At 45.1% G+C, this 25704-nt stretch overlaps 1 protein-coding gene across 1 annotated transcript in view; it reads left to right on the forward strand.

The window, feature by feature from the left end:
* LOC124775662 (dynein axonemal heavy chain 8-like) overlaps positions 1 to 25704 on the forward strand; it is a 605208-nt gene that overhangs the window by 189038 nt on the left and 390466 nt on the right. The window contains exons 14-16 of the mRNA XM_047250489.1: positions 5170 to 5470; positions 11358 to 11514; positions 22781 to 22953. Of these exons, the coding sequence (XP_047106445.1) occupies positions 5170 to 5470; positions 11358 to 11514; positions 22781 to 22953 (631 nt within the window). The remainder of the gene's footprint in view (positions 1 to 5169; positions 5471 to 11357; positions 11515 to 22780; positions 22954 to 25704) is intronic.

The following is a 25704-nucleotide window of genomic DNA, read 5'->3' on the forward strand; positions in this document are numbered from 1 at the left end:
GTAGTTTGATGTTGGATACACACACCATCCCCCGGTGGTGCACCCGTAAAACGTCGCTGGAAGGACTGTGGCTTTATAGAGGCGAAGTTTTGCATGGACTTTCCTATGTGTGCTTGCAAAGAGTGGAAAGAGTTAGTGAATTAAATCCAAGGAAGACGCTATAGTCCCACGTTTGGCACCTGCGCTTTTCTAGCGAGCCAGCGAATATATTGGCGAGCCATTTCACCAACACACAAGTAAGCACATGAAGATGACGAGCAGCTGTCTGGTTGAAATGTTGTGCACATTTCATGGCATTATTCGACGCAACGCCCGTAAACCAATGAAGCATCCTGTGAATACACTGTCTCCATTCCAGTAGGCACACGACTTCTCTTCTTCACCACGCGAGAGCCATCATTTCATGAGATCCAGACCATTCCACAAAAGTGTTTAACATTCAGAACAGAACTGAGGCATTTCCATTGGCCATTTCCATCTACTGTTAATAGCGCTTTGTGGAAGATATTGCTATATGTCAGTGCCTTTAGAAGCTTTTTTTCAACGTGTGTTGGAAGAAAAACTTAGTTCCACGGAAAATCACAAGCTTAGGGCGCCTCGTAGGACTGGACCAAAAACCATTTAGAGGAATTTCAGGGTCCATCACTTCAAGGCTCAATGAGTACCACTGTCCCCCAGATACTGGAAACTGACTCTTGTGTAAACAAAGACCAATACGAAGCGCACACAAGAGCGAGCAGTAAGTGATACATTATCTTATCCGAAATATCCGGACACCGCTATGTAATATGGAATTGACTACTAATTATCACGTATAAAAAGGTGCGGGGAGTATTGTGTTGTCAGTTGGGAAGCAGTAATAGTAGAATGGTAGGTCAGGAGAGGTCAGTGACTGAGTAACAAAATCCATCAGGCACATTTCAAACCCTCTAAAGCTTGGCAGTCGAGTGTTGGCGATGTGATTGTGAAATGGAAACGCGAAGGGACAACCACAGCTAAACCGAGACCAGGCACACCTAACCTACTGACGGACAGGGACTATCGATCAGTGTGGAGGGTGGCTGTAGAAAATCGCATGAAATCACGGGAAGGAATCACTCGTGAGATCCAAAATGCTACCAGCAGGCCACGTAGCACAATTACTGTGAGTAGATAGTTAAAATAAGGGGAATTACTTGTAAGCTACAAATTTCTACAATAGTGCTTGAGGTTGTGTAAAGAGTTACGCTATTGGACAGTGGATAACTGTAAACGAGTGATTTGGAATGGTGAATCAACTATACTCTTCGGAAATTTCATAAACGTATATGGGTGTGGCGAACACCTAGAGGACATCAGCTGCAATCATGTGTAGTGCCAACAGTGAAGTGTGGAGAAGGATGCGATACGGTATGGGGGTGCATTTTGTAATTAATAAGTTGTTCTCTTACTGCACTTCAGAAAAAGGGACATACGAAAGAATATGAAGGAATTTTACGGCATTGTTTACTGTGTATGGTAGAGGAACTGACCTGTCCTAAAGCAGCAGCTATGAAGTAAGTGTTAGCGGACAACAACATCTCCTGAAACGAACTAACATGCTCGGAGTCCCTACCGGAACCCAGCGATACTAATTTGGGATGGTTAGAAGGCCAACTTCGCTTAATACCACAGCGTCCAACTTTGTAAGTATGTTTTTATGTTGGTAACGTCACGTAGCGCACTGTATGAAAGTACTGGTGGTGCTGTGTTTGTCTCTGGTGTTGTTCCATTGTGTCTAACTTTTGAAGGTTTTGTTCCATTGTGTCTAACTTTTGAAGCTTTTGTCCCATTTGTTGCATTAATTGTAATAAAAACGCACTGGTGTCTGAAACATGTTCCTCAGTGCTATTCGGCAATGCATTTGAACCGGCAATATTCGCATTTTGAAAAGCAGAAAATGCGTCTTGACTTATTTGACAAAACGGTGAGGACGCAAAACCTGAATCTACAGTATTTGCAAGATTGTGTCCTGTCATTTCGAAATCCTGAGGCGAGCTGTTGCCGACCCATCGATCGTTAATGCTTCCCTGTTCACTAATTGTTTCACTGTCTACACCATTATTTGCCGCCCGCTCCATTTCCCTATGCACAATTACCAAATTACTATTTCGAATGTCTGTTATTTCATTACATGGTGATGCTGATAAGCTACGCTCGTCGTCACTATCATTTCTCAATTTACTTTGGAGTCTAGTGTTACGTTTTCCACACGCCATAATTATCACATATGTCACACGATAACAAGAAAAGCACGATCTGAAGAGCAAAAATAAGAAAACACATTAACATAGCATTGAAAATAATATCTAGTTAATTGCAAGCGCAGCTGCGAAATACTTGGTGCAAATCTACATGCATGCCACAACTGTTTTACTGTACAACAATGAAAAACCACAACTACAAAGGAAATTCTCTCTACAATTACGCTCTCGCAATAAACAATAGCTACACTAATTAAACGAACTACGAGAAAAAATCAGAAGATTCCAGTGAGGTATCCTTGGCTAAGGGTCGATATATGAAACCTCTCCTTAGAAAAAAATTATGAATGACTGTGCTGATAAACCTCTTACGTTATTTGATTTTCAAACAGCTGAGCAGAACTGAACGTACTCGGACATTTCTCTCTTTACTTATTCCGATCAACACTAAACTGACACACAATATTTTTAGCGCAACGCAATCTGACTTTCAATAATCCCTACAAAAGAATTGCCCTGACTAACAATAACCTATACCTTTCATGAATCACTTACCTCACAAAAATCTTAGTTACTCGAACTACTGCAATACAGCGAGCGCCAATACTGCCACCTAAATAAAAGATTCTAGCTACTGAAGGCACTAACTACTGATAGGCATAGTTAGCAAATGAAAGATCTTCCTAGAGAACAAACAATGTATTTACCTTACAAGGGAACATCCCCATCGCACCCCCCTCAGATTTAGTTGTAAGTTGACACACTGAACACAGATCACTCGAGAAAACAGGAAGAAGTTGTATGGAACTATGAAAAAATAAGCAAAATATACAAACTGACTAGTTCATCCGTAAGATAGGCAACATCAAGGATCCTGTGAGCTCAGGATCGTCTTGGTCCCGTGGTTAGCGTGGGCAGCTGCGGAACAAAAGGTTTTTGGTTCAAGTCTTCCCTCTAGCGAAAATCTTACTTTCTTTATTTTCGCAAAGTTATGGTCTGTCCGTTCGTTCATTGACGTCTCTGTTCACTGTAATAAGTTTAGTGTCTGTGTTTTGCGACCGCACCGCAAAACCGTGCGATCAGTAGACGAAAGGACGTGCCTCTCCAATGGGAACCGAAAACATTTGATCGCAAGGTCATAGGTCAACCGATTCCTCCACAGGAAAACACGTCTGATATATTCTATACGACACTGGTGACGGCATGTGCGTCACATGACAGGAATATGTTGTCGACCCACCTAACTTGTACACTTGGCGAATGGGTAAAAAGTTTCTTCTACTTTGCCCGATTTAGGTTTTCTTGTGGATGTGATAATCACTCCCAAAAAAGTGATGAAAACATAAGAGTTTGTGACATAAACTGCAACAAATGAATGCAACCGTTTCACAGTTGCTCAGTTTTCCCTGTGCTCTGTCAAAACATATGTTTTTAACGTTTTCAAATTTTTCCGTGTGTAGACCGTCAAATCCTAAGCAAATCTGGACATGTCCTGAAATTTTGGAGAGCGAAGTTGATTTTGTGTGAGTGCCTGAACTTTGATAATTGTCTGAATATAAAAAAATATTTTGCATTTTGTTCGTTATTGATCGTTGTGTTTGGTCGTTGCGGACGTCGCAAGACATCCTGTTAAAGTTCGGTGGTTGATCCTTCCACTCAGTTTTTTTATTACAGAGGCCAACCGGCTCTCTGACCGAACACGCTGAGCTACCGTGCCGGCAAGACGTGAACCAAGGACCTCTCGTTCCACAGCTGCTCACACTAACCACGAGACCACGGCGCTCTTGAGCTCCCATTATCCTTGATGCTGCCTATCTTTCTTACGGACTACTCAGTTTGCATATTATGCTTATTTTTTTCCTAGTTCCACACAATTTCTTCCTGTTTTCTCCATTGATCTGTGTTCAGTTTTTCAAGGCCTATCCACTGTGCCAACTTATAACCAAATCTGAGGGGGTTGCGATGGGGAGGTTCCCTTGTTAGTAATATTCAAAAGTCATCGTATATATATATATATATATATATATATATATATATATATACTGGATATCATGAACCGATATATATATATATATATATATATATATATATATATATATATATCGGTTCATGATATCCAGTATTACAAATTTACTCTTTCTGATGGACACACGTCCAAATCGTCCGCTCTCAAAAATCTGCCATCTCTCTCCCTACATCCACCACTGCTGGCGGCTCACCTCCAACTGCGCAACGCTACGCGCTGTTCACATCCAACTGCCCAACACTACAATAGCGAATATTCCAACAATGCCAACCAGCCACAGACTGCACACAGCACAGTCAGTGATTTTCATACAGAGCGCTACGTGACGTTACCAACATAAAAACCTAAACAGCCTACTTACAACTTCAGTACCTTCTCTGGTTTCGGCTCTTGAACAGGAATGATCTGCAGTTCCTCCGCAGACACTTAGGCACCTCACTGAAAGTGTCCCCACCGGAGATCAACGCTTCACAAAAGCGAAGGGTGGGCACATCCCATATTAATGTCCACTAACAGGTGCCCCGATACTTTTGATCAGATTGTCTGCATTACAGGATTACTCAGTTTGTAAGGCAAGGAACCAGATTTTAGCCTCGACTTGGAACACTGCCTCAGAGTGAAAGATAGCGGCCGCGTTCGCGCTTCCCGAGTACGGGATCCCGAGTTCGATTCCCGGCGGGGTCAGGGATTTTCACCTGCCTCGAGATGACTGGTGTTTGTGTTGTTCTCATCATTTCATCATCATTCCAGTGAGTGGCGAGACTGGACTGAGCAAAGGTTGGGAAATTGTACGAGCGCTGCGCAGTTGAGCGCCCCGCAAACCAAACATCATCATCATCATCATCAAAGTGAAAGATTGATTCCAGTGTACTCTTGTTTCTGCCATGCGACGAGCTGAGAGCGGCGTTTGGTGTGTGGCAGCTGTGCGATCTGAAGGAGTCCCGTGTGGACGCGGTGCTGGAGAGCATGTCGGAGGTCCGCGTGCTGGGGCTGTCCGAGGGCGCGGTGCAGGTGGCGGACCTGCTGCGCGTGGCCGAGCAGGCGCGCGACAAGGCCATCGAGCAGCTGCAGCTGCGGTCGCGCTGCGCAGAGGACGCCGTGCTCGAGCTCATCAACCGCTTCATCGCGCCGCTGCCGCTGCCCGAGGAGAAGTACCGCTGGCTGGACCCCGAGAAAGTCAACAAGGCTCCCGCCTCCGCCGCCAAGTTCACCGAGGACATGCGTGCGTAACACTCTGCACTTCCCTATGCTGGCTTCCATTTGAAACCAGTTCGAAAAGGAAATATTTCGTGTGAGCCGTCATTGATAGATGTAAAGTAGTTGAGAAATTTCATTGTATGTACAAGACACGAAGGAATTACAGACCCTGGGTGCGAGCGGGCGTTGATTGAAATCAATGGAGAAAGTTGAAAAAATTGTGCCAGACCTGGATTCGAACGCGGGTCTCCTACTGAATATGCAGATGCTCTGACCACGAAGCCATTCAGACAAAGTGATCATTGCAACTGCGTGGATTACCCTAGCACCCCTTCCTTCAGACCTAAATTCTTTACCTATCCACACACTATGGATGTAGTGTCCAATGCCCATTATTCTCGTTACCCGCAGCATTTTGCCGGTTCCTGTAAGAATTCGAGCCTGGTGTGCATCCATACTGGAGAGATCTTTGGTTGTCCTCGCTTTAATTATAAATATGTGTGGTGTCTGTTATTCCGGACACGCGAACAATGCGAGTAATAAGGATAATGGACAAGGAGTGCTACGTTTGTAATATGTGGATAAGTTGAGAATTTGGATCTGACAGGAAGCGTGCTAGAGTAGTCTGTGCAGTTGCCATGGCCACTATGTCCAAATAGCTCAGTAGTCAGAGCATCTGTCGACTAAACAGGTGACCTTTGTTTGAAACCTGGTCTGGTACAAATTTTCAACTTTCTCCATTGATTTCAATCAATCCCTGCTCGCAGCCAAAATCTGTAATTCCTTTGTGTATTAATTCATGATGGCTGGTGGATCAAAAATAGTGTCTGTTCATTCAGACATATATTCCGTACCAGTTTTTTTTTTTTTTTTTGCCACCCCACAACATATACAATGAAACACCTCACAGCTCAAAAAAGTGTTTTTCACCATTTGCATTTTGTGAACTCGTGTTCAGCGGAGCTGGGAATGAAATATTAGGCTTTATGAAACTTTTAAAAAAGAAAATTACCAAAATGAAGGCAGTCTGTTGTGCATTGCAACATGTTGGAGATCCTTGGCATGCCGTCCGTAAGTTGGTGGGTACTTTGCTGCCGATGTTCTCAGTCTTCGACGGGCCTTCCTCGAGACATTCGAAGTGTGAAGAGCGCTCCTGCGACGTCGCACTACAAGCTTCAACTCGTTTCAGGCACGCTCAATCGCGTCCGTATCGGTTTATACCGCAAGCCATTTCATTCGGTTGGATTTTGCCTCCTGTGGAGGAAGATGTCCACGAGCTGACCACAGTGTTCCTGTAAGACGAAACCTTCGTAGAAATATTGGCTGTACAGCTGGACGATAGGTTGGGGGATCCTGTCTTGACAGTGCACAGCCCTCAAACCACCGTGGGTGCCAATGAGGGCGTCCGACGACCGTATATGACAATGGCCTCAAACGTGACTGACCAAAATTCCTGCATGCTTAAGACGTGCTTTATTTCCTGGACAACTCCACATTCTTCTACGAGCATTGTCGGGCGTCGGACAAATCCTGCACTCATCGATGGCGACAATCCTTTGTCATTGATCAAGGTTTCATTACAGGTGTTCCCTTAGGCGCTCTCTTGTGCATCACGTTATTATATGGGTCGTATTGTTGTCCGTAATGGACGCTTACGAGTCCTAATTGATAGTACAGAGACAGTTACATAATGTCAACATCGATACATTGCCTATCTTATCAATATCCTTGTGAATCTTAATTCTACTATGTTCTGCCACAATGCCACGAATTTTATCCACATCTACTCTAGCAGAAGCATCGGTCATGTGTCTTGAATGTAGGAAATTTGCGGTGTTCGTACGGCAGCACTTTATACTCTTATCAGCATTAAATAGTCTTCAGTACCTGGGTAGAATCCCCAAAAATTTCCCTCGTACCTCTTTGCGCCAGAGGCAGTTACCGAGTACAATGCATTGTCTGTATCACTGGTCTCTGCGTCACCCTGTTTGCGACTGCTCACAAAATTTGTTTCTAACTACATCGGAGTAGGACTGAATAGTAAGTTAGTGGGAAAACGCAGCTTGGCTGTGAAAAAGATTGAAGCGTTCACTTGCCCTACCCTGGAATAATTCGCATAGGTGTGGGACCCTTGTCTAATTGCATTAACAGGGACATCGAGAGTACATACACTGACGAGCCAAAAACTATGAGCACTGCCCGCCGCGACATTGGCTGCCGCCTGATGGCATCGCGGGCACGTGACGTGACATCAAAAGTATGTAAGCGGAGCAAACACGGTTGGGGGATCACCCTAGCCTAGCAAACGGAGAAATCCACTGAGATAAGCGAAAGGGCGGATTATCATTACTGAGAGTCTGTGAACGAGTACCTCGGAAACGTCGAAGCTGGTCGAATGGTCACGTACTACTGTCATGAGCATCTACGGAAAGAGGTAGACGGACACTGAAACTACTACTAGGCGCTAAGTGGTTGAACGTTCACAACTCTTCACAGAACGTGGGATTCGGAGGCTTATCTGCTCTGTAAGTTAGGATAGATGGTGATCCTTGCTTGACACAGATCACCATCTGTAACATGCCTGTCGTAAGAGCACAACGCTGATGCACCCGCAAGTGTTTCGGAGCACACCGTTCACCGTACGTTGCTGAAAATTGAGCTCTGCAGCAGAGTATCCCTAGCGTTCACATATTGACCCAATGATATCGTCAATTACGACTGCAGTGGGCACGGGACCATCGGGATTCGACCGTCGATCAATGGAAACGTGTCGGCTCTTCGCGTGAATCACAGTTTTGCTACACTAGGTCGATGTTCGTCTCCACAAACACCGTCATCGAGATGAATGACGGATCGAAACGTGTAGCGCGCCACGGACGCAGCTGGTGAGAGCAGTGTTATGCTATGGGAGACTTTCTCCTGCTCTTGCATGGGACTTGTGGTAGTAATCGAAGACACACTGATAGCTGCGAACCACCTGCATCCCTTGATGCTTGATGTATTCCCCGCTGCCGGCCGGAGTGGCCAAGCGGTTCTAGGCGCTACAGTCTAGAACTGCACGACCGCTACAGTCGCAGGTTCGAATCCTGCCTCGGGCATGGATGTGTGTGATGTCCTTAGGTTACTTAGGTTTAAGTAGTTCTAAGTTCTAGGGGACTGATGACCTCAGAAGTTTAGTCCCATAGTGCTCAGAGCCATTTGAACCATTTTTATTCCCCGATGACGATGTATCGTTCAACAGAATAATTGCCCGTGTCTCGGAGACAGAACCGTGCTTCAGTGTTTTGAGGAACGTTATAGTGACCTCATGTTGGCGTCTCGGCGACCAGGTTCGCCTTATTTAAATAAATCCTCTGGAACCCACCTGGATCGTTATCGGGTGGCAGCACTGCGTACGCAAATCAGCGGCCAGTTATTTACGCCAATTGCATGACCTTTACGTAGACATCTAATGCCATGTACCTCCACAACCACACCAACAAACAGACGGTTCTCTGATACGGAGAATCAATAATGTAGTTCGTTCCAATAACGGACAAACAAGCTATTAAACAGGTACTCATAATATTTTGGCTCATCAGTGTATATGAGGGTTGTAACTTACATGTTTCAAAGTTTTACTGTCCTTCAGAGTAGTCTCTCGTATTGTGTAAAACAAGTTGCCAGCGATGTGAAAGTCGTGGGATACCCTTAACAGCGATAGTTGTGTTGACAGATAGAATGAAGCGGTCTATTGCCCAACGAATCTACATAATAGTTCTGAAGTGAATGCCATAAAGTGCTTCCTTCGATTTAGAAACCAATTTGAAACCACAAGAGCTTAAGTCCGTGGAGTGTGGTGAGTGGTACAGCACTTACCAGCCCCATAGATCGTATAAATCAGTCACAACTTGCGCCATATTCGTCGGAGCATTGTCCTGTAAAATAATGGGCGGATCCTGCAGAAAGTGTTGTCGATTCCTTCTATAAGCTATTCATTTTTGGAACACAGCCTGCGACCAGCTTATAGAAACACAATGCTGGTGATTACTTTGAATGAGAGTAAAACTTTGAATCATGTATCTATTTTGTATAAGTTGTAAATGAACACACTCATGCTCATCGATTAAGGATAAGGCTGATACATTGTGAAACAACGCTCTGGTGGGCGGTTTGCGGGTTTAAATCACCTCGGGGCATGACCATGCGGCACATTTGACCTACGGTCGTCGCACGGTGGCGCTGGCAGCAGTCCACATACGCAGAGGTGTGTTGGTGCATGTCAGAGTATGGTGCAGTAAGTAAGTGTGCATACGTTTTCAGACGTGCTAATGGCGACTGTGTGTTGAAAATGGCTCAAAGAACACATATTCATGACGTTATGAAAGCTAGAATACTAGGGCGACTGGAGGCTGGTCAAACACAGCAGGTAGTAGCATGGGCCCTCCGTGTGCCAGAAAGTGTGATCTCAGGATTGTGGCAACGATTCCAGCAGACAAGAAACGTATCCAGGCGCTACAGTGCGGGACGTCCACATTGTACAACACCACAACAAGCCGATATCTCACCATCAGTGCCCGCAGACGCCCACGGGGTACTGCAGGCAGCCTTGCTCTAGACCTTACCGCAGCCCCTGGAACAGTTGTCTCCAGACACTCGCCTGGAGACCTGCAATGTGCATTCCACTGACTCCTTGTCACAGGAGAGCCCGTAAAGCCTGGCGTCAAGAACACAGAACATGCTCATTGAAACAGTGGTCCCAGGTTATGTTCACAGACGAGTCCAGGTATAATCTGAACAGTGGTTCTCGCCGGATTTTCATCTGGCGTGAACCAGGAACCAGATGCCAACCCCTTAATGTCCTTGAAAGGGACGTGTATGAAGGTCGTGGTTTGATGTTGAAAGAGGAACTGTAACAGGTCAGGTGTATAGGGACGTCATTTTGCACCAGTATGTCCGCCTTTTGAGGGGTGCAGTGAGTTTCACCTTCCTCCTGATGGATGATAACGCACGGCCCCACCGATTTGCCATCGTGGAGGAGTACCTTGAAACAGAAGATATCAGGCGAATGGAATGGCCTGCCTGTTATCCAGATCTAATCTCCATCAAGCACGTCTGGGTTGCTCTCGGTCGACGTATCGCTGCACATCTTCAAACCCCTACGACACTTCAGGATCTCCGACAGGCACTGGTGCAAGAATGGGAGGCTGTACCCCAACAGCTGCTCGACCACCTGATCCAGAGTATGCCAATCCGTTGTGCGGCTTGTGTACGTGTGCATGGTGATCATATCCCATATTGATGTTGGGGTACACGCGCAGGAAACAGTGGCGTTTTGTAGCACATGTGTTTCGGGACGGTTTTCTCAACTTATCACCAATACCGTGGACTTACAGATCTGTGTCGTGTGTGTTCCCTATGTGCCTATGCTATCAGCGCCAGTTTTGTGTAGTGCCACGTTGTGTGGCACCACATTCTGCAATTGTCGTTAATTTATGAGCATGAGTGTAGTTGCCATTATTAAAATTCCAACCCTCGTAGATGGGTAACGGGAATATGACACAAGGATAAGAGTAACAAATGCCGATTAATCTCAACTGACAAACACTTTGAGGACAACGCCTAATATTTCACAAAAACATACTTAGAATATTGCAGAGCGGATTCTACAAATATTACTAACGCCCGCCGTATTGCTGCCATAGAGACGAAGAAAACGAAACAGGGACAGTAACAGTTGGCTCCAGAACGTAGGAATAAAAGTTCTCCCCACGCTAAAAGCGTAGAATGATCGGTGAGAAACTTTAATATATATCACAGTGAAAAGTACTTTCTTCTTTCATTTTTCGGTGGTTATCAAAGAACAAAAATAGAATAGATTTTTATTTTTACATGATTTATGGACACGACTAATCTGCCGCTGGCCTCTGCAGTGTTCCAGGAAGTGGACGTCGCCAACATGGAAATATCTGCTGTTCAGCTGGAATGTATGAAGCTCTTCGTGTACTTCAACCTGCGCGTGAATGATGCGCTGATAAGAGCGACCAGGAAGTCACTCGAAGTTTTTGAGACCCGCGCTCTCGCTTTGGGGTACGTATTCTCATTCCTTAGTAGCTTTTATAAGTTTATAGAACTTAAAGGTTTCAGACAATGTAAATTTAATAGAGTGGTACGGAACATGATGTTTACAGTAGCACCACAGATAGATCATACATAGCGGGAAAAAAGCACAGTGGGACAAAAAAGAGATCAGACAAGATGTCGTATCGTATACGGATTAAATATTGTGCGTGTGACTGTCCGGTTACTTTAACGTGATCGCATGTGAACGCATGAATAACCATATTTTGCAGCGCGGACCTCTGCGAGACGCGCAGGAAGAGAATCAGGGAGGAGGTTCCGGGAGGTACCGACGGGAACGTGGAGCCGTGCAGACTGTAGCGTCATGGCCAGCTGCGCAAGATTTCTCGTTTTGAGTATCCATGACGCGAACAGCCCGATCGAGTAGCTCCCGCCGATTCTCGATAGGGTTTTAATCTGGGGAATTTTATGGCTGGGAGAGTACGGTAAACTCAGCCTACTGCTGGTCGAACCGCACACGTACACTGCGAACTGTGTGACACGTTGCATTGACCTGCTGTAGGTTCCGACCCGCTAGCAACCGCAAACTTCATGTTGGAATGGACATGGCCTCCAAGGACAGATATATGCCTGTACTGATCCAGTGTGCCTTCTAGAATGGAAAAAACACCCAGGGAATGCCACGAAAACATTCCCCAGACCATAACGCTCCGACTATTGTTACAGGGTATTTGCTTTCAGATGTTACATGCCGTACACACCAACGCCTCTGTCCGATGGAGCATAAAACGTGATTCATCCCAAATTGCCACCTGACGCCATTCAGCGGACGTCCAGTTGCGCTACTGGCGTGCAAATACCAGCCTCCTTCGCCGATGAACAGCTATCAGCATGGATGCGTGAACCAGGCTTCTGCTGCGAAGACCCAACGCAGCAACACCCGCTGAACGGTCGTTGAAAAGACATTGTTGGTAGCCCGTTGGTTCATCTGGGTGATCAGTTGCTCAAAAGTTGCACGTCTATTCGCCCGCACACATCTCCGGGACCACCGTTCACCCCAGTCGTCTATGGCCCGTGATGCACCACAGTTGCCTCTGCTCCGGTTTCGGGTTGGGTTGATTTGGGGGAGGAGACCAAACTGCGAGGTTATCGGTCTCATCGGATTAGGGAAGGATGGGGAAGGAAGTCGGCCGTGCCCTTTCAAAGGAACCATCCCAGCATTTGCCTGAAGCGATTTAGGGAAATCACAGAAAACCTAAATCAGGTTAGCCGGACGCGGGATTGAACCGTCGTCCTTCCGAATGCGAATCCAGTGTTCTAACCACTGCGCCACCTCACTCGGTCCCGGTTTCGGAATGCGCTATTTTGCCATGCACATATACATAACGGCAACACGTGAACAATTTACAAACTTAGCCGTTTCGGGAATGCTTCCACCCTTGGCCCAAAATCCAATGCTCATGCCCCTTTGGACATCAGGTAAATCCCTCCTTTCCGCATTACGACAACGACACGCTTTATATACCAACCATTGCAAGTGCTGCTACTTGCCGTCTCTGAGTAGTTATTGCACATGACGTCGAACGTAGGGGGTGGTCACATTAATGTGACTGAACCGTGTATTTGTACTGAGGTGACATAAGTCGTGGATCTCTTAGTATCGTGATGGTGTCGCACCTTCTTTTGCCCGGTGTAGTGCAGCAATGCGACGTGGCATGGACTCAACAAGTCGTTGGATGTTCCAGAAATATTGAACCACGCTGCTTCTATAGCCGCCCGTAATACACTACTGGCCATTAAAATTGCTACCCCACGAAGATGACGTGCTGCAGACGCGAAATTTAACCGGCAGGAAGAAGATGCTGTGATATGCAAATGATTGGCTTCTCAGAGCATTCACACAAGGTTGGCGCCGGTGGCGACACGTATAGTCCAGTGAAACTGCCAGAAAAAAAGCCTGTACCTTGCAAAAGGTGGGGTAGAAGATTTTATTTTTTTAACTCGTTCATATTGTCGGAAAGGTTAGAAAACGAAGTTTTGCCAACAAAATTTCTCTTGGGAAAACTTTCTGCAGTCAAAAAACTTCGAAAATTTCGGACTTTTTTCAGTTTTTTCAAAATATCTCAGTTTCATTTGCTCCTATCGCTTTGACGTCTATTTTCTTTTTTAAAGAGCACAAAATTCTCTACAAATTTGATTCTTACCATTTTTTTCTACTCCCAGTATCTAAGGCGCTACAGCACGTCAAAAAATACCATTTTTTTTCAAATTTCGAGCAAAGTGGCAAATTACCTAATTTCTGAACACTGTTATTTCAGTTTCTATTTGTGTAGTATAAACATATTACTCATCATGTTATTCATGGGAATTTACCATCTCACTCTGCTGCAGGGCCAGGACAAACAGCATCATATTCAGTAACTACGAACACATTCACGTCGGATTGCGTGAAGTTTATTTGTGTTACAATATGTAATACGATTGCATGCAGGTGCCGTACATTTTCTACAGTTGATTGACGTTAATGATCAGTTATAAGAGAAAGTATGTAGGAATTGTTCTTTAGCGGACAAAAGCGTATATATTCTTTGGCTTTCGTTCCAGTGGAAGATGCGAAGTCAGGTGGACCGAGTAAATTTTTTGTCATTGATGGAGGGTATCTTATCCACAAAGTGACTTGGACTCGAAATGTTTGCTTCAAGTCAATAGCCCAAAGCTATGTTTCTTACCTGCAACGTCATTTTGGATCTCAATTTGCTATTGTATTTGATGGGTATCCATGTGAGGGAGACAAATGTAGCACAAAGAGTGCTGAGAGGAGTCGTAGGTCCAAAAAACATTCTTCGGTTGACGTTGTGGTTGAATCAGAAATGGAGAACCAAGTCCCTCAGGACAAGTTCTTGTACAACGAACGAAACAAGATGCGTTTGATCACACTTCTCTAAAAGGAATTTCTGGAGTGTATCATTGAATTGCTCCAGACACAAGAAGATGCTGACGTTATGATTGTAACATGTGCCATTTCAAGAACCAAAGATTTTGGAAGTGTTGTCATTGTAGGAGAAGATGTTGACCTGCTTGTGCTCATGGCCGGTTTGGGGCAAGGCATTGAAAACTTATTTTTCTTAAAGCCAGGAAGAAGAAATGCAGAAGACAAGTGGTTTTCCACTGCAGCTTACAAGTTTGACAGTGAATATATTCTGTTCACTTACGCCTTTAGCGGATGTGATACAACATCCGCTTTTTTTGGTCAAGGAAAAATTAAGTGCTGCAATATTGTTGGGAAAAATGAACACCTAACCTCAGCGCTTTGCACGTTCAATAAACCACATGCTACCCGTGTAAAAAATAATAACAGCAGGAGAACAGGTTACTATCGCATTGTATAGTGGAGGTGTCAGCAGTTCCCACACACTAGACCATTTGCGGTACCAGCTATTCGCCAAGTCTGCCACAAAAAGCAAAATGAACCTTGCACGGTTGCTACCTACACAAGATGCTGCACATCATTCGTTGCGGACTTACCAACAAGTCCAAAGATGGATGGGAAACTGGAAACCTCCTGAGAAATGGGGCTGGAATCACAGTGACCACGGTCCAATACCCATTATAATGAGCCAAGCTCGAGCACCTGAAGCACTTCTACACATTGTTTCATGCTCATGCAAGCTGAACTGTGGCGGAGCGTGCTCCTGTAGAAAAGCGGGTTTGAAATGTTCTTCAATTTGCAAAAAATGTATTGGGGTCAACTGTGAAAACGTGCCAAAATTTTTATATGAAGACAGTGAAGAAGATGTTACGGAGGATGTTGAGGAAACCGCTGACGAAATCAACGAACTTGCTGAGGCTGACTCGCTGTTTAAAGAAGAGGTCAATCTGGGATCAACTCTATGTACAGACCCTGAATCCGTAACTCAAGGTATTTCTGGTGACACTGAGGAACCTGGCCCATCAAAACGTTGGAAGTGATGCTCATATCTGTCTCAAGTGTGCTAAAGTGCGATATTACAAGTATTGCACACCCAGAACTGTCAACATTTTTTAGTAACTGACAATGCATTTTAATTGTAATAAAGCTACTTATTTTTAATGTCAGCTGCGTGGCTTTTATACACAAGAATAATTACCAACCTAATTAGGTTGCCTATTGCAGCTAATAATAGTTCAATTTCCTGAGACAAATTATTTTGTGTGCGTGTGTGTGTGTGTGTGTGTGTGTGTGTGTGTGTGTGTGTGTGTGTGTGTGTGTGTCTTAATGATGTATTTTTATATTTATAGTTTTACAAATACCAGGGCAGATGTGCACCATAGTGAACTTGAGATAGTGATGTAAGAATCACAATAGTTGGGTGCCCAGCAATCCTCATGTTGCATACAGAGAAATTGAATACCTGAAAGTGAGGTGGTAAATTCCAACATATAATGTGATGTATAATGTATTTATACTAAACAAACAGGAACAGAAAAAATAGTGTTCAAAAATAAGGTACCTTGCCACTATGCTCAAAATTTGAAAAATTGGTATTTTTTTAGGCGCTGTAGCGCCTTAGATATTGGGAGTAGAAAAAAATGGCAAGAATCAAATTGGTAGAGAATTTTGCGCTCTTTAAAAAAGAAAATAGACGTTAAAGCGATAGGAGCAAATGAAACTCAGATATTTTGAAAAAACTGAAAAAAGGCCGAAAATTTCCAAGTTTTTTGACTGCAGAAAGTTTTCCCAAGCGAAATTTTGTTGGCAAAACTCGGTTTTCTAATCTTTCCAACCATATGAACGAGTTGAAAAAATAAAATCTTCTACCCCACCTTTTGCAAGGTATATCTGCAATTTGACTGGACTAGTACAATGTGCTGACATGAGGAAAGTTTCCAACCGATTTCTCATATACAAACAGCAGTTGACTGGCGTTGCCTGGTGAAACGTTGTTGTGATGCCTCGTGTAAGGAGGAGAAATGCGTACCATCACGTTTCCGACTTTGATAAAGGTCGGATTGTAACCTATCGCGATTGCAGTTTATCGTATCGCGACATTGCTGCTCGCGTTGGTCGATATCCAATGACTGTTAGCAGAATATGGAATCGGTTGATTTCGGAGGGTAATACGGAACGCCGTGCTGGATCCCAAAGACCCCGTATCACTAGCAGTCGAGATGACAGGCATCTTATCCGCATGGCTATAACGGATCGTGCAGCCACGTCTCGATCCCTGAGCCAACAGATGGGGACGTTTGCAAGACAACAACCATCTGCACGAACAGTTCGACGACGTTTGCAGCAGCATGGACTATCAGCTCGGAGACCGTGGCTGCGGTTACCCTTGACGCTGCATCACAGACATGAGCGCCTGCGATGGTGTACTCAACGACGAATCTGGGTGCACGAATGGCAAAACGTCATTTTTTCGGATGAATCCAGGTTCTGTTTACAACATCATGATGGTCGCATCCGTGTTTGGCGACATCGCGGTGAACGCACATTGGAAGCGTGTATTCGTCATCGCCATACTGGCGTATCACCCGGCGTGATGGTATGGGGTACCATTGGTTACACGTCTCGGTCACCTCTTATTCACATTGACGGCACTTTGAACAGTGGACGTTACATTTCATGTGTGTTACGACCCGTGGCTCTACCCTTCATTTGATCCCTACGAAACCCTACATTTCAGCAGGATAATGCACGACCGCATGTTGCAGGTCCTGTACGGGAATTTATGGACACAGAAAATGTTCGACTGCTGCCCTGGTCAGCACATTCTCCAGATCTCTCACCAATTGAAAACGTCTGGTCAATGGTGGCCGAGCAACTGGCTCGGCACAATACACCTGTCACTACTCTTGATGAACTGTGGTATCGTGTTGAAGCTGCATGGGCAGCTGTACCTGTACACGCCATCCAAGCTCTGTTTGACTCAATGTCCAGGCGTATCAAGGCCGTTATTACGGCCAGAGGTGGTTGTTCTGGGTACTGATTTCTCAGGATCTATGCACCCAAACTGCGTGAAAATGTAATTACATGTCAGTTCTAGTATAATATATTTGTCCAATGAATACCCGTTTATCATCTGCATTTCTTCTTGGTGTAGCAATTTTAATGGCCAGTAGTGTACATTACAAAAGTGCTGCCGGCACAGGATTTTGTACACGAACTGATCTCTCGATTATATCTCATAAATGTCCAATGGATGCCAAATCATTTGCTCGAATCTCCCGAATGTTCTTCAAACAAATCGCGAACAATTGTGGCCTGGTGACATTGTGCATTATCATCCATAAAAATTCCATTGTTGTTTGAGAGCATGAAGTCCATGAAGGGCTGCAAATGGTCTCCAAGTAGCTGAACATAACCATTTCCAATCATTGATCTGTTCAGTTGGACTAGAGGACCCAGCCATGTAAACACAGTCTACAACATTATGGAGCCACCGTCAGCTTGCACAGTGCCTTGTTGACAGCTTGGGTTCTTGGCCTTACGGCGTCTGCGCCACACTCGAACTCTACAATTAGCTCTTATTCACTAAAATCAGGACTCATGTGACCGGGTCACGGTTTTCCAGTCGTCTAGGGTCCAGCCAATGTGGCCATGAGCCCAGGAGAGGACTGCAGGCGATGGCGTGCTGTTCGTCTGCTGCCATAGCCAATCACACCAAATTTCGCCGCACTGTCCTAACGGATACGTTCATCGTACGTCCCAAATTGACTTCTGCAGTTTTTCACGCAGTGTTGCTAGTCTGTTAACATTCATAACAATATGAAAAAGCCGCTTCTGTCGGTCGTTAAGTGAAGGCCGTCGGTCACTGCGTTGTCCGAGGTGAGAGGTAATGCCTGAAATTTGGTATTCTCGGCACACCCTTGACAGTGTGGATCTCGGAATATTGGGTTCCCTAACGATTTCCGAAATGGGACGTCCCGTACGTCTAGCTCCAATTATGATTCCGCGTTCAAATCTGTTAATTCCAGTTGTGCGTCCATAATCACGCCGGAAACCTTTTCACATGAATCCCCTGAGTACAAATGACAACTCCACCAATGCACTGTCCTTTCATACCTTGTGTACGTGATACTACCGCTACCTTTATTTATGCATATCGCTATCCCATGACTTTTGTCACCTCTTTATACTAAAGAACATACACCACAAATATAAATAAATGCGCCTTGATGGCAATTAATGACCTCTTGCGTTAATCAGCTTGAAGCTACGAGCGATAAGGGTAATGGAGAGGGGACGCTGCGTATGTAGTGTGCGACAAGTTGGAACTTTGGGTTGGAGGGGACGCGTGCTCGCATAACCGAAGGGATTAAGACGACCGCTCGCGTGGAGCAGGAAATCTGGGTTCGAGTCCCGGTCCGTCACAAATTTTCACTTGTCTCCACTAAATATATTTCCGTAGCCGATTGTGGCTCATGTCGGTATTCCAGTTTCGTCAGCAAAAGCGTTACCAGCTAAAACATTTCCCTGTGGAAGGTACCAGCTAATTTTCTTCTCTTTCTAAATCCAAATTATTAAAAGCAAGCATTTTTATACGTAATAATTTGCGGTTTTACTTCCAAGAATGACATTGGCCCACATTGTAATGTACCCGCCTTCCACAGTGATGTTACTGAGAACAGTTACTTAATGAATTCATTTTAGAGCAGATAGCTTCTGTTTTGCACTTCGAATTAATTTGGAGAGGAGTACATTGAATTTTTTATTACAGATACTTAGGCAGCATAATTTCGAGGATAATTTCTTCTGTTGACCTGGTGTTAATAATGGTCCCGGTTTTTATCAGTTGCTTGAATAAAACGCAAGCTTCTTTTTTAGTTCTTCAAACAGTCCATGAAAATCTGTTCGTGTACTTTTGACATAGGCGATAAATGCCATTATCATCATAACAGTGACATCAAACTTCCTTGTGTATGATCCAAATAGCCAACAACTTTCCACGGTTGATAATCAGCTAGTCCCGAGTTAGATGCATGCTAATTCTCTCCTCATACTTCGTTACATACATGTTGACTCTATCATGCTTCCAAAATCAAAGATTCACAAGTGCAAATGATACAGTTCCAAGAAATTACATTGGTGCGAAAATACAGGACGTCCAAGAAGGAATGGTCAATATTCAGGGATATGACATGAACGCTTATTTGAAAGAAAAAACTTCATACGGACTTATTCCCTATTCTGAAAGGTTTACAAGATAGAACACATTTAATGTGCAGTTTTATTAAAGGAACTGGGATTCATGCACAACTGCTTTGAATCATACTTAACAAACACAGTGCAAAACGTTGTGCTGAGTAACTCAAACGGTGTTGGAAAGGTAGAAAATTTCAGTGATTGGGGATAAATCACAAAGTGAGTCCTACAGGTTTCAATTTTGGGTCTACTCCTATTTGTGCAACAAAAAGACATCCCAAGCAAAGAAATTGAAAGCAACGAGGCACATACTTGGGTGCTACTAGCCCAAAACAAATGTACATTAAATGTGTTCTGTCTCGGAACCCATCTGGAATGTGGCATATGTCTAAGGAAGTTTTTTGCTTCAAATGAGCGTTCGTGTCATATCTCTGAATACTGACCCTTCATCTTGGGACACCCTGTGTAACTATGACACAAATTTTTACGAAACTTCTTCGCTGATCGTGAATTCTTTGACATTACTTGTTTTTGTGTATGGAGATACTACCTATCAGTGGCGCATTGACATTTCTGCAGGAGTGGGACTCAAGCCCGCATTTGCAGCTTACCGCGAGGCGTCGCCTGAACCACTTCGGCTATTCGTGCACGCTTCCTGGACCGATGTAAACCTCCATATGCCACACTGTCTGCAGCCGCTAATACTCACTGCATTACTTGGATTCCCGCAGTAGAGAGAAAGAGAAAATAATGTTTTCAACGTTATTATCGTCGTTTTGCCCATGCAGGAATGTATTGTATCCTGTGGAAGATTGTGTGGGTGCATGTGAAAATCTCTGTGCAGGATTCTTCTTATACTCCTATCACACATTCTCAGGGCAGCTGCATGTTTAAATGCTGAACGCTTTGGAGATAGCTGGTCGGACACACTCACGCTCGCCAACTTTTCCGGCGTTGTTACTGTCCGAAGTCGGCCAGTAGATTTTCTTTTTAGAGCAGAGCCTGGTGTTCTAAAGTCCGATAACCAAACGCAAACAGTTCTCTATCAGGAACAGAATCGCGTCGGCTTAGTTCGAACCGAATGCTACATGCTCGCTGAGTAATCGCAGAGCCACCATTATGAATATACTCCTCGGCAACTAAAGCATGATATCACCTAGGCAAGCCATTGCGCCTGCTCAAAATGGCACGTACACCGCCATCGATAGATACCCCCTCCACCTCTGTATCTCTACCACAGCTCACACAGCGGTCTCTCCACATACGGGAGGACTTTTTGCCGGACCCTGTATATTCAGTTATTGTTTTTATCCACAAGGAGAGGACGCCTCATCATCATCGCCGAATTCGTCCAAAGTCATGGTACGTGTAGGGCATGGTGAGACATGAAAGTGCTCCAAGTGGGAACTCCAGGTGGCCAAGCGTTTAGGAAATAAAAGGAATTTGGATACGGATCTATCACCATGTGTACCTTATCAATTGTCCCTGTGACAAAATATTTAGGAAGCGGTGTTTGGCTCAGCGGTCGCCGGCACTGTAGCTCAGCGTGTTCGGTCAGAGGGGTAGTTGAACAAGCGTCACAGGTCATTCGCCTCGAACAAATAGAACGAACAATCACGAACAAAATAATATTTTTAAAAAAGCGGTAAGAGAACGAATTCGTATTGTAGCGAGTTCGGCTCCACCCTGCTGCAAATAGTTTTGTGCTCCTTAGCAAATATACGACGAACACTTCCAAGATGGAGACGGATTACCAACGTGCAGTATCAAAGTAATTCCCCCCAAATGTACGCCACAAGTGCAACACTGCGATGTATGTTTTTATCCTCAGGTAAAAAACCTAATATAAAAATGTCAAAACTGCACTTACCTTATCGACAAAGAAAATTCACTTCCTGAGAAGCTTGTATCAAACTACAGTCCATTAAACATCACCAGCTATCCTCGCACGTATTCAGCGATATGATGCGTTACGCGTGGTTCGCTGCTGGACTGTGCGATGAAAGATGCTGTTTTCAGAACATCAGTCAAGTTTGTTTTTCTATGGAGATATTAAAGAAACCATGTCACTGCAAAAAGGCGGCGTTTATAACGTGTGGAAGATGCAGTCAAAATTATTGCTTACCCTGTTTCTTTGACGATTTTCACCCCGGTACATACAATTGATCAATTGCAAAAGAATGGAAGCATCGATTTACATACACGACGTTCCCCGTGTACGCGTTAACTACAATCCCTTTTTAAATGTTTGCACTTCCGGATTTCATCCTATGCCTATACTTTTTGTGCTTATATAAAGTAATAAAATAACATATATGATGATGAGGTTAATTGTGATGTCAGTAGTGTAAGCATTGCCAAGGAGCACAAAAATATTTACCACCGGGCGGAGTCGAATCTGCGACCCTTTGAATGCGAATCCCATCTCTCACCGCCTTTTTTTATCGTTGGGTTTAACATCCCTTAAAGTTCGTTTGTTGATCCTTCCATTCAGTTTTTTATTACAGAGGCCAACCAGCTCTCTCGCCGAACACGCTGAGCTATCGTGCCGGCACCGCTGAGCCCAACACCGCTTCCTAAACACACTGTCACAGGGACAATTGATAAAGTGCACATGGTGATAGATCGTAACAAAATTCCTTTTATTTCCTAAACGCTTGGCCATCTGGAGTTTCCACTTGTGGCACTTTCTTGTCTAGCCACGCCCTACATGTACTATTAATTTGGACGAGTAGGCGTCCCCTCCTTGTCAGATCCGCTTTCAATCAGATGTAAAGCACTAGTCTTCTCTGAGCTGCAGCATTTACGTCTTTAGATCACAGAAACAAATATTCACGTAAGCTTTGAACAAGAAACGAGCCTGCAAATAACCGAAAACCGAGCAGAAATAACGGGCTCTTCTCCCAAAATGGATGCGTAAGTGCACAAGAAACGGCATCGGAATCCTCGCTTTAGAAATCAGGCATCTATAGGTTCAATACTGCTCACAGAGCACCAGCCTAGGATCGTTATAACGTACTTTTCAGTCCTAGTTTCTTAGACTCACCAATATGGCGTACTATAATCGTTGCCGCCTTTACTACTACGGCGTTAGGGCATCTCCATCGACACTTGTTGTTAAAAACTGACTTAGCTATGACGCCCCGTCAGGTCGCCGCCGAGCCAGCCGCCGCTGCTGCAGGCGTACCTGGTGCTGACGCTGCCCACGGCGACTCTGCAGCCGACGCTGGAAGAGCTGCAGGCGGGTGTGGCGAAAACGCTGACCACGGCGCTCGACACGCATCGCAGTATTCTGCTCTGGGGACAGCGCTCCACGGCCCCAGGCAAGTCTTTTTTTTTTCTTTATTGTTATTTCATGCCTCACCTGAGGCGGGCAGGCAGCCGCCTACATACGCCGCTCTTCGGCCAAAAGACACAACATATATATATATATACACGGAAGACATAGAAAACATAAAAAACATGATAAACACATGATGAGCACTGCACAAGAAATAAGAAGTCGTTCGACAGAAGGCACTGTAAATGAAGGGTGGCACTTGTTGAAACAGACAAAGACATCCATGTGGAGATGCAAACATAGTAGAAAACACTGATGATGACACTGTACACAAACGGAGAGACACTGGCGCACGGAAACACTGGCGACTATCATCGGCGAAGCACTCACTGACGAAGGGGGAGGGGGGCTGCCTCCAGAGCAAAGGGAGAAGGAAGAGGCTGGGAAGGAGGGGGGCGGAGCCAGTGGGAGAAAGAAGAGAGCTCGAGGAAGGGAGGAGAGAGGGGAGGGTTTGGAAGCCTGGGCAGAGGGGTAGAAGTAGGAGATGTTGGAGAGAGGAGGGGGGGAAAGGGAGAGGAGGTGGGAGAGAGGAAGCCCTGGGGGAAAAGGGGGGAACGGGAGGGGAGAGTCAGAGCTGATAGGAGGGGTATATGGACAGGACAAGGACATCATCAGGGAGGGGGAGTTGGCGGAAGCCACCTTGGGAAAGGGTATGGAGGGTGTGAAGATGGAGAGCAGGTGGGATGCAAGAATACAGGCGTGGCAGTGGGCTGGGATGGGCGAGAATGGGAGAGACAAGAGCTTGCGGGAGGTGTAAAGGATATGTAACTGTTCAAGGAAAAGGAGAAGGTGCGGGAAGGGAATCAAGTCATATAAGATCCACATGGGAGAAGCAAGACAGATGTATTAGGTGAGGCGGAGCGCGTGACATTCACCCGGGCAAGCTAATACTACCCTGCTTATGAGAAAACTACAAGTAGCGCAAGGAGAACATTTCTCAGCCTGGTACAAAGGTGCTATTTACATTCACAAATTTCTCTTGTAACCGTTTCAGCGGCACGTGACTTGATGGTGACGGTGGCAATTATTTCATGTAACAGTGTGTAGTCGTTGATGTCCATGAGTTAGAGAAAAATGTAGAAACACCGCGAGAAATGCATGTTTGAACATAAATGCAGATGCTAGCCAAGCCTGCAGGTTGCGCTGTTCACGAACGGCGCCTGTGCAATGTCTTCAATACGCCGCAGGTGTCAGTCATGGCCAGAAGAGTGTTTTGTGTAGTGTTCTGCGCCTCCACCACATTACTTCCCCAGATACTGCGTTCTCTGGAATTCGGAGCTTGGTAGTAGCGTGGAGGTTCTGGCACTGAACATCAAAAAAATGGTGTCCAAAATCCATAGTAACATTATAAATGCAAAAGTAACACTATCTGTGCCCGCCCAGTTGGCCATGCGGTCTAACGCATGGCTTTCCGGGCGGGAAGGAGCGCTTGGTCTCCGGCACGAATCCGCCCGGCGGACTTGTGTCGAGGTCTGGGGAGCCAGCCAGTCTGTGAATGGTTTTTAGGCGGTTTTCCACCTGCCCCGGGAAATGCGGGCTGGTTCCCCTTATTCCGCCACAGCTACACCATGCCGGTGATTGCTGCACAAACAAGTTCTCTATGTACGCGTACATGGCCATTACTCTACCACGCAAACATAGTGGTTACACTCGTTTGGTGTGAGACGTTCCCTGGGGGGGGTCCACCGGGGGCCCAACCGCACAATAACCCGGGGTTTCGGTGTGGGGCGGCGGAGGGGTGAAGTGGACTGCGGTAGTCATCGTGGGGTTGTGGACCACTGCGGCTGCGGCGGGGACGGAGCCTCTCCGTAGTTTCTAAACAGAACGTATATAAAAACTAGAAAACACAGCGCCTCTAGAGGCTGGGCGCGGAAATACACTGACCGCATAACACTGCACTGACACACGTGCACACACCACAGACACACACACACACACACACACACACACACACACACACACACACACACACCGGCGAGCTTGAATTAGCGCGCCGCAGCGTCGCTACAAGCTCTTTACCTAACAGTCATATACAACCGCTCACTCGGCGAAAATTCCGAACTTAAGGACTGGAAAGTTGCACAGGTCACACCAATACTCAAGAACGGAAATTCGACTGATCTGCTGAATTACAGACCCATATCACTAACGTCGATTTGGAGTAGGATTTTGGAACATATACTGTGTTCGATCATTATAAGTTACCTCGAAGAAAACGATCGATCGGCAAGTAGTGAGCACGGATTCAGAAAATATCGTACTTACCGAGTACAACTAGCTCTTTATTCACGTTAAGTAATGAGTGATATCGACAGAGGATCTCAAATTGATTCCATATGTCTAGTTTTACAGAATGCTTTCAGCACAGTTCCTCGCGAGCGACTTCTTATCAAATTATATGCCTATGGAGTGTCGTCTCAGTTGTGCGACTGGATTCGTGATTTTCGTCAAAAAGGTCACAGTTAGTAATGATTGACTGAAAGTCATCACGCAGAACACGAGTGATATCTGGCGTTCCCAAAGGAAGTGTTATAGGTCCTCTGCTGTTCCTAAGCTTTATAAATGATTTAGGAGACAATCTGAGCAACCTTCCTAGACTGATTGCATATGATCATATGATGTTATCATTTACTGTTTGTAAAGTCATCAGAAGATCAAATCCAATTGCAAAATGCTTTAGAAAAGATATCTGTATGGCGCGAAAAGTGGCAACTTATTCTGTTGTAGTTGTGGT

The sequence above is a fragment of the Schistocerca piceifrons genome, chromosome 2 (assembly GCF_021461385.2).
Source record: "Schistocerca piceifrons isolate TAMUIC-IGC-003096 chromosome 2, iqSchPice1.1, whole genome shotgun sequence".
Classification (NCBI taxonomy): domain Eukaryota; kingdom Metazoa; phylum Arthropoda; class Insecta; order Orthoptera; family Acrididae; genus Schistocerca; species Schistocerca piceifrons.